Here is a 10260-nt window from a genome sequence, read left to right as displayed (position 1 = left end):
GATAAGAGGTGAAGAGTCTTATAAATAGACATGTTCAGATAATAAAAAGACATGTTCAGCATGATATGAAAACTGTGTGCCACACACACACAAAAAAGGACAAGTTAATAAAAAAATATTTTATACAGTGGTGACCAAAATAATTAGAATACTAGTTTTTCACCAGCTAAAAAAATGGGTTTAAGTCAATTATGTATATCTTTCCCTGTAGTGTGTCAGTATGAAATATCAGTTTACATTTCCAAACATTCATTTTGCCATTAATTGTAATAATCCAGTGAGATTTGTGTGTGCACAAGGACCGTTTTTGTTAAATATACGTAGAATAAAGTATATGGCCCCAGATATTATTTTTATCCTCTCCAACACTGCCATCTGGTGTTGAAATGTGAATATTACGCTAGACGCATTAATTCGACTGAACATTTTTAATACAAATACATTCGTTCTTTGGTAACTCCCTTTTGAATCCAAATCCCTTTTGAACTATTGAACAAGAAAAAAATAAACAGATATCCGCCCAAGTGAACATGTATCGCTCTTATCCGAGAAATAGCCTACACCTACTGCTGTTTATCACATATTGACATAATTCTCGATTTAGATCTCAAATACGCTTAAGTAGTATTTTAATACCTTCTTTTTCAAGTTTAATCCACATATCTACCATTAATGCTCATCATCAACCGGAAGTCCACGCGCGCTGTTTCAGCCCCTCCTCTCTCTTCCGCTCAGATGTCCTTGTAGCTATGGAAACTCATCAGCGGCAGCATCCTCCAGTTTGTCCACCCCATCGTCTGGACAGCTAAGACAAATTTGTATATAAAAACATCTCTTCAAAATGGCGATCGGGCGTCAAATGCTTTCCTTGGCGCTCTTCTCGTGGCTGTGTGAGTAAGATGGCTTTATTTGCTGTGAATGAGTGAGTAACGTTAGGTCTTGTTGAACAGGCGCTCGTGGATCCGTGTGATGGCATTCTCGCGCTGACCGCTGCTGCTAACGCTTTACTAGCCATTTAACGCCACGCTCAAACACAGTTCGCGTTTTATAGTAAGATGGCAACGTTAACTTACTACTGTTAGAGTAACTGGTTTATATCGCCCAGTAGTGGAATACAACGACCGTGTTTCAAAACCTCAGTCAGCTGCCACTTAGACGGATTATTTGGGCGCGTTCGAACGTTCTAATAGGAACATTGTATATTCGAAGATGTTGTTTAGGTAGGTAGTGTACAAGGGATTGAGACACAGCTCTAGTTTGTATTCCTCAGCATGCTTCTCGTGCTTGTGCGATGTATTAATAGCCTAACTGAGAATCGCTTTAATCAGATTACCATTGGAAAAAAATAATAAAAACAAGAGGTAACGTACACTTTAGCAAACGTTTAAAAAGACGAAACAATTACTAACTGAATATAATTCCATGTTATTTACAATGAAATGAAAATGTATTGTAGTTTAAATATATATTAAATGTAACTAGTTCAACTTTGACTTGTGTAATTTCATAATTATGTCTATTGCTTTTGAAATATAGTGTGTACTGGCAAGAATATGGTAAACTAAAATCTAATGCCATTTCATTTCAAATGTGAATGTCACTAAATATAGTTTTAATTACACATGATGATGCAATTTAGTAAATTGAAAATATATTGAATATCAAGTACTTTATGTGCTTTAGTGCAGTATATTATTATTTAGTGTCAGCAACACATTAAAATACGTGTACTTCAATCACGACAAAAACATAATTTAAAATGTACTTTAAAGTAAATCTTTTAAATTGACATTACAGGACTTACTTTTTAAAAGTTGAATTATGTGTGTTAAGAAACAGAAACAGTGTATTCTTTTTAAGTACACATTTTTATTTCTGAAATATTACATTATTAATATAGTTTCTAAAGAAATATGCTTTAAGATTTGAGGTACACTGTAAGTGCTCATTCAGTACACTTAAGATCACTTCTTTTTCACAAGAAAATGAACTATTTAAGATCATTGTTGAATTATTTCATTGTAGCTGACATGTTTTTGAGGTATTGAGGTCACATGTTATTGGACTCGACCAGATCTTTTTATTTTCTTCTCAGCACAATGTGCCACTGTGCAAGTTGTGTGATGTGTGAAGAGGTGTAGCTTCATTCATTCATTCTCAAAGCCCTTGCTGTTGGTCAAAGTGTCCTGAATACCAAACTACTTTAAAATGGGCTCAACTTCAGCCTTCATTTTCACTTTGTCCAGTGACGGGATCTTTGTATCTTAGAAAGTGCTGTCAGAAGAGTTTTTGTAAACAATCATGTGATAAAGAATGTCTCAAGCCAAAGATCACACCACAACCTCCCCCTTCTCTCCCAATCTTTCTTTTCCCGTCACTTTTTAGATCACTTTTTTGTAAATTCTGAAAAAGCACATTTAGTTAGTCTGTTTGTCATTTGAAATGCTACAACAATCAGCTATTGTCTTGCTAGTAATTATTCACCAAGTATGACATCAAAACAACCATAAACCGGAATCATAATTAACATAAATTAAAACAAATTAAAAGGGGGGCTTTTGTTATGTTGTTCAGAGTGAAAATGCAGAAATGTTTTATTAGGATTTGTGTTTTTTAAACTAAATATTCTTCATACACATTCTTCTCATATACATATATATACACACACATATATATATATATATATACACACACACACACAAAGAAAAATAATGTGACTACAGTATAAAAATAAATAAATTAATTAATTAATTATAATAAAAAGTATTATCTTCAAATGCAGAGATTTGATTTACAATTTACACACTTGCTTTTCCAACATAACATTAGCTTTTCCTAATCTTAAAAGTTGTTTGTTGAAAAAAATGAATCTTATATTTATGCAACATTCTTTTGTTTGATGTAAACAGGGACCTTTCTAACATTGTCACTTCCATACAGTGACTGCATGCTTCCCAGCGGTGGATAATGTAGCTTGTCTAATCGGGAAATGTCAACAGCAGTTGTAAAAATAGATCATGATGCATGCGATGGGAAAGTCAGCCTTGGAAACATCACCGGAAACCTTGAAGTCCTCCAGCTGTGGCAATATGACTCTTTGCTCTAGTCTTCCATAAAGTGCCTCTTTACAGCGGTTAATTGCAGCAGGATTTAGTTCATCCGTTTTGTCAGAACCGTCCCATGTGTAGCTATTCCTCGAGATGACAGTCTAGGTGATGATAAAAATACCACAGATGTTGGGCTTGTGCAAACTGAAGTCTGTCTAAGTCCATATGGTAAGATTTTAATCTGATGCTAAAGCCACAGATTATCACATATGGATCACTGTAAATACACTCTGTGGATTTCATGAGATTATGTGAAAGTGGAAAATGCATCTGGAAATAGCAAATGCCCTAAACCCCAAATTATTTTCTCATATGAGTGAAGCCTATCGGGACTGTCAGGCTTTGCCAAATAATTTGTTTCATATTTGCCTTTTCATTATGTCACACTTTCTGGCCTTTTTGAGTTAGCGCAGACAGACTAATAACTGAAAAAACACACACGCTCGTCTAAATATGTCCATTAATTTTCAACAGAAATGTTTTCAGATCCGGATATAGTTTCCCCAAGATACTTACAAAGTTTATTCTTCCATTATGCTTTCCATAAACACCATAAAAATCTGAAAAAATTAAACTGAGTCACCCATTACAAAAATTCATCAGGTTTTTCGTCTTTAACATTAAAACAGAAAAAAATAATCAGAGAAGTAGGTATAAAATACTGTAGAGGCTTTTTTGTTAAAAAAACATGTCTGGGACTGGGTCATATCCGATATTAATTCTCAACAATGATTCTCATTATATTCTCAATACTGTAGTGCAGTGATGAAAAATGTTCCTGCCTGCACACAATATATTAAAATCTAAATAAATTAAAGCCAGTACAATGAATATTATAATTGAAACATCTTAAAAGAGCTATATTTAAGATGTTCATTTAATAAATTATAATAAATGAGTGAAGAGGCAACACAGAATGAGATTGTTAAAGCAGTAATGTCTATTAAATTATTTACTTTTTTGTATTATTACGTATTTTATATAATAATGTTTAAAATACAAAGTATACCTTCTTGGTATACATTGTTATACAAATGTCTTATTTTTGTACTGTCCTTGACAGATCGGTTATCTGTTCTTTGTCATCTGTTGCAGGCAACAGTACAGCTTCTGCTGTTATTCTCAGAACAACTGAAAAATCAGTATGGACAAATGAATTTGAGTGTAAGTCTAATATGAAGCTGTTTAGTAATATTACTAGTTACATGTATATGTATATGCTTATAAAATAAATGTAACTGTAATCCATGAGAAAAATGTGTAGGCCTAAATAAATTACAGTTACTTATGAAAATGTGAATGATTACAAAGGGAAGCTAGAATATGTTAAATAATATTAATTTATAGCTTTGCATTTTGATATGCATGATGCCTCCTGCCATTTAAAGGTCATTTAGTACAGCAATGCTATTCTGATGCTGAATTTCTATAGTTTATTAATAGTTATATAGTAAGTAGTAAAAAATAGTAACCTTCCCAACACTGAAGATTACTTCATTAATTTCTGCATAAATTGATAGGCTATTTCTTGTTTCTTTAAAGCGATTGAGTTGACCTGCTTGATAGAGTCCATTTCTACGAACAATCCCAGAATTGAATGGAAGAAAATTAAAAATGGTGTACCCAGCTATGTCTATTTCCAAAATAAAATTTCAGGTAACAAATTCTTTCTCTCAGATAATAATGCTGTTTATTTGATGACTGTGTTTAAGCTAAATTCAACTGAACTGAGCTGTGTTATGTTCTCAGGTGACTTGGAGCACAGGGCTTTGCTGAGAGAGCCTGCAAACCTTCTGATCCTGAACGCCAGCAGATCGGACACGGCTCAGTATCGCTGTGAGGTGGCGGCCATCGACGACCAGAAGCCCTTTGATGAAATACTAATCAGTCTCACTGTAAGAGGTACTGCTGAAATAGTTCCTCTCAAGCTCAGCAAGGGGAACATTCTGCCAGTTTTAATCCATGGTTATAATTCTCAGTAATGCTGCACTGAAATGTCCCATGAGAACAGAATTGATTGAACTGTCCGGACAAAAATGTTTTAGTGGGCTTGAGGGCAGGATGAATATGTTGAGCTGATCAATTTGCGATCTTACTGTTTGGGACATAATAAAGCTGAGTATTATATGTAATGGGAATGCTGTTTTCCATTTGCAGTTCTATTAAACTTTATTTAAAGTTGGTCTGAAATGAAAATTCACCCTGGTTATTTATCTAAATACTTAATGAAACCTTGAAAAAAGCTGCTGTTTTGTTGTGGATGTGTTGCAGTGAAGCCGGTGATGCCCAGGTGTAGTGTGCCGGAGGCGGTTACGGTGGGTTCAAGCACTGAACTGCGCTGTATTGAGAACGAAGGCTTTCCACAGTCACAGTATCAGTGGTTCAAAAACAACGAAGAGCTGCCAGAAGACCCAAAAACCAGCAGCAAGTTCTACAATTCTTCATACACCATGAACACTGAGACTGGTTCGATGGTAAGTGTTTTGTGCTGACATGCTAGTAAAAACCACTTACTTTTTTTACTGCGCCACCATCGCTTTGCAAGGAATTGCAAAAATAATTATTTGTTTTGCTGTGTTTACACTTTTAAAAAATAATCTGCATTTGAATGGATTGCATTCATTTTACATTTATTTAAAACACCAAACTAGAATGGAGAAAGTATCAAAAAATTGCAAATGTAGGCTTCGTTTTGACACCGACATGTCAAAGGACCAATCACGGTTTGTTTCATGCAGCGGCATGTTTCGGGGCATGGGAATTTCGCCACAATAACAGACTCTCGGACGTATTTTAAAGATTCTATGCCGCGAACAGTACATTTTTCACATACTATTGAAAATCTAGTGTTTAGTTGATCCTAATAAGCGCTCGATATCACAGTTGCAAACACGACGGCTTTCTTCATTCTTTTTGCATCTTTGTTTCCAGGAGGAACATTAAAGAACGCAACACACGTCTCATGGAAATCCTGTATAACTCAACCAATTTCATAAATTTCCACTTTTGTTTCCATTTTTGTGTGCCATATGCATCAGACATTTAGCCAATGGTACGTGGTCCTCATGTCATTCCAAACCTGTAAGACCTTCGTTCATCTTCGGAACACAAATTAAGATATTTTTGATGAATTCTGAGAGATCTCTGGCCCTCCATAGACAGCAAGGATCATAAAACGATTAACAAGAGTCAGAGAGCTCTTAATATCTTAATTTGTGTTCAGAAGATGAATGAAGGTCTTACAGGTTTGGAATGATGTGAGGATAAGTAATTAATGACAGAATCTTTGAGTGAACCCTTTAATTATATGTCTTTGTTGTTTATTAACTATTTGAGGATTAGATTAAGTTATATGCTTGTCTGTTTTTTGTTTTTGTGGCCAATTCAATGGATTTTTCTTGTTGTATTTTACCAGTTTTAATATTAATTGGGCTTTTGCTAAGTGTATGATTTACATTTGATCCACAGAAATTGCGGTCGGTGAAGAAAGAGGATGCAGGTGAATACTATTGCCAGGCCAGAAACGAGGCAGGATGGTCAAAATGCAGTCCTCAGATCATGGAAGTGTGTAAGTTTGCCTCTTAAATATGCTGGTCAGTAGCTGCACTTTGAAATAATGATTAAGCTTTTAATATAGAAATTATTCATTCACCCTCATGATGTTCCCAATGCATTTATTTTTTCAGTGGAAAACAACCACAAATATATTTGATATATTATTATACTTTGTTAATAATAGTAAATGTTTCTTAAGAACTAGAATCAGAATATTATAATGAATTCCGAAGAATAGGGTGACACTGAGGACATCATAGAAATGTCAAATAAAAGAAACTAAATAATAATAATTCACAAAAAGTGAGCAAATAATTAATTTTTTAATATTTTTTGCTCTTTTTCATTCATTTGTATGTAATTTCTTTCTAGATGATCTGGACATTGTGGGAATATTCCTGAAGGTTTTAGGTGGAGTGGCAGCGTTTATATTTGTCATTGTGGGGATCTGTCAGATTCAGAAAAGTGGCTACTGTTCCTGCAAAGACCACAGGGAAACCAAGTGAGTAAAAAACATAACCACAAAATGAACCTTAAGGACTGCTCTGATTTGATCTGGAATTGAATGCACTTTTGGTAAGATTGCAATGCTCTGTTTCATACAGTTACAAAGTACCCCAACATGACAACAGGATGGACTACACCAGTCCAGATGAGGTAAGGCTGTGTGGATTTGTGACGTGATAAAGCACCACAGATGTCATTTTCATGCATTAGTGTACATTTAGAAGCTGTAGTCAACACTTTGAAATGTTCTCACAAGGATGGATGAAATATAATTCAAGATTTGTTAGTGTTTACCTTCTCATATTACACCACAGCGATTCTCTGACTGCAGATATTGTCTTTGTATTAATACAAGCAAAGCTTAAAGTGGTATTAGTAGTGTCACATTTTAACTGTAATTTGCTTGCTCTCTGTTTTTCCTCAGGGGCATTTCCGCCACAAGTCCTCCTTTGTCATTTAAAATTAAAAAAGAAAAGGAGACGAGCGCTTAAGCTGTGTGAAGGCCTTGCGAGCTGACTTCTGAACTGTCATATTGTGGATTTTACGCAGAGGTGCAACCTGAGCATCATGGCTTGCCAAAGTTATTACAAAAAGGAAGACTACTGTGTTAAACAGGGAATTTTTACTCCCCTTATTTTGATTTCAATCAAACACAGGTTTACTTAAAACTCCACAGTTTATATATAAAAATGACATTCAGTCGAACAAGACTAAGATTTATAGCTATTACATGCATCTTGTTCAGTAACAAATCATTGTTTCAGCAAATTGAAAAGGACTGAACTTAAGAAGTAACATAAAAGATGATTTCTTTCCAAATAATTGTGAATTTCTGTAGGTCAGTTGCAGTTCAAATTATAGCTAGGTTGCAACTGCATCCAGGTGCTGCTGTATTTTTGCCCTAAAGTAGTCAACACATAATACCAGTGCAAGAATTGACATGTCTTCAAGGTAAATATTATATTTCCCGCTGGAATTATAGTGTGTGACTATCCTGTCAGTGTAAATGTGTACAATGCCATGCCAAGACTGTTTTATCTGGGTCACTTTTGAGAAGAGGATTTTATGTGTTAGTGTTTCAGTAGTAGTTATTTAGTTATTGATGAAATATAAATTTGTAGCATTTTAGTTTGAGATTCAATCATACATCTCCGTAAAGTCAGTAGACTTGGTTGTGCAAGATGATTCATTTACTTCGTTTCGTTTTTTAAATATCCCTCTAGATACAGATTATGCACTTGTGGGTTTTTCAGAGTGCCATTTCTGTGTTTAAGTGACCTTCAATGCTTTCTAATTGTTTTATACGTTTTGGACATATTGTCCAGGTTTTTTCACTCTGTGTTATTGTTTTATAATGTCTAGGTATATTGTAGTTCACTCCAGAGTAGTAGTTAAGACTGTGGGCCGTGTCACAAGAATAAAACTGATTATGTGGAAGCAATCAACATTGTCTATCCTTTCATTTGATTTTTAAAACATGTAGCTATATATGTAATTGGACCATTAAATTGACTTTTTTCCCACTTCTTATGAGTAACTTGAGGCACTATGACAATATATATTAGTCTTCCTCATGACATGTCCCACTGTCTAAAAACAGTCTGGCAGACTGTTTATAGAAAAAGAGAAACTGGGTTTGATCTTAAAGGGATAGTTCACCCAAAAATGAAAATTTGATGTTTATCTGCTTAACCCCAGGGAATCCAAGATGTAGGTGACTTTGTTTCATCAGCAGAACACAAACCAAGATTTTTGCAGACTGCAATGGTTTGAGTTAAAAATCTCAGTTTGTGTTCTACTGAAGAAACAAAGTCACCTAGATCTTGGGTGCCTTGGGGGTAAGCAGATAAACATAAAATTTTCATTTTTGGGTGAACTATAATAAAATTGTCTGATTTAATGAATAGGCAAATCTAATAGATATACCTAAGTAAAATTGAAATGTGCTGTCAGACTGGGGCCAGATACTGTATAATCCAAAATGTAAACAAATGTAAAAACAGTATCTCTTTTCAAATTATTCAAAGTGTTTGATGGCAAAACATTTTATTGTACCTTTTTGTTTAAGGCTCAGATTTTAGCATATTCATTCAATTGACCGCCAGCCAGTCAATGGACAAAGAGAAGCTAAATTTGGTGTAATTAAGCAGTTAATAATAAACTCACACTCTTAAAAATAAAGGTTCTTTATTTATATGTGGTTCCATGAAGAACATCCATGGAACCTTTCCTTCCACAAATGATTCTTTTTACACTAACAAAAAAGTTATTTTAAGAAGCTGAAAGGTTCTTTGGGGCCCATAATAGTTTCTCACTGGCATCACTACAAAAACATCCTTCTGGAACTGGTGATGCTCAGCCACAATATATTCAAACAATTCTGTATTTTACTTTATACTGTAACAAATACTTTATGAAATTACCTTACATTCCAGCTATGGTTAAATGTTGAATGTATATCCTCCATTTTTAAAGTTACACTGCAAAAAATAATTTCTCAATCAATATTTGTTTTCTTGACAAAATGTTATTTTTTTTCTTGTTTTAAGCATAACCTAACACAATTTAGTGAAGTTTATGCATAAAATATGTGTAAGAAAAATTAACAATTCAAGACGTCTTACACAAAGATGTAAATGTGTCTTGTTTTATGAATGTTTCGATATATTTTACTGTAAAACAAGATAAAAATATTGATTGAGAATTTTTTTACAGTGTATGTTATTATAAGGAAATGTGTCACATGTTAAACTGTTGTCCAACTATTTTTGTATTATCTTTAATGTGTGGTTTGTGTGATGTGAAATCAAAATATTATTAGAGATGAAATCTGAATAGCATTACCACCAAGCTGTTTAATTCTTTACACCTCTACACTATTGTACCATCAATAAATAATCCATTATAGTATGCTAAGATTATAATATTCTCAGGTACAGTTAAAATAAGTGACCATGTATGTGTACAGTAAATGTGATCATGTAATCGGTTTTCTTTTACCGTTGTTATTTAATAATAAAGAAATTCTTCTATTAAATAATCACATCATTGTTTCCCAATCTCAGAGCTGCCGAGACTTCTATTATGAAAT

General features: G+C 33.9%; 1 protein-coding gene across 1 annotated transcript; it reads left to right on the top strand.

The window, feature by feature from the left end:
- The first annotated feature begins 731 nt into the window (after positions 1–731).
- Positions 732–8930, top strand: LOC132108079 (junctional adhesion molecule 3B-like). Its single transcript, XM_059514576.1, has 9 exons — positions 732–890; positions 4203–4271; positions 4650–4763; positions 4857–5009; positions 5379–5581; positions 6576–6675; positions 7035–7164; positions 7268–7319; positions 7594–8930. Exons 1-9 carry the CDS (start codon positions 842–844, stop codon positions 7627–7629), a joined length of 906 nt encoding a protein of 301 aa, XP_059370559.1. The 5' UTR covers positions 732–841; the 3' UTR covers positions 7630–8930.
- The last annotated feature ends 1330 nt before the right edge of the window (positions 8931–10260 follow it).

The sequence above is a fragment of the Carassius carassius genome, chromosome 28 (genome assembly GCF_963082965.1).
Source record: "Carassius carassius chromosome 28, fCarCar2.1, whole genome shotgun sequence".
In the NCBI taxonomy this organism is placed as follows: Eukaryota; Metazoa; Chordata; class Actinopteri; order Cypriniformes; family Cyprinidae; genus Carassius; species Carassius carassius.
This window is presented reverse-complemented; position numbering and strand designations above follow the sequence as displayed.

What these genes read in the sequence shown, in the direction of transcription:
- LOC132108079 (XM_059514576.1), top strand. Translation starts at nt 842, where the DNA reads ATGGCGATCGGGCGTCAAATGCTTTCCTTGGCGCTCTTCTCGTGGCTG. An exon ending in AATCAGTCTCACTGTAAGAG is followed by an intron (nt 5,010 to 5,378) that starts GTACTGCTGAAA and finishes GATGTGTTGCAG; the next exon opens with TGAAGCCGGTGATGCCCAGG. An exon ending in ACACTGAGACTGGTTCGATG is followed by an intron (nt 5,582 to 6,575) that starts GTAAGTGTTTTG and finishes TTTGATCCACAG; the next exon opens with AAATTGCGGTCGGTGAAGAA.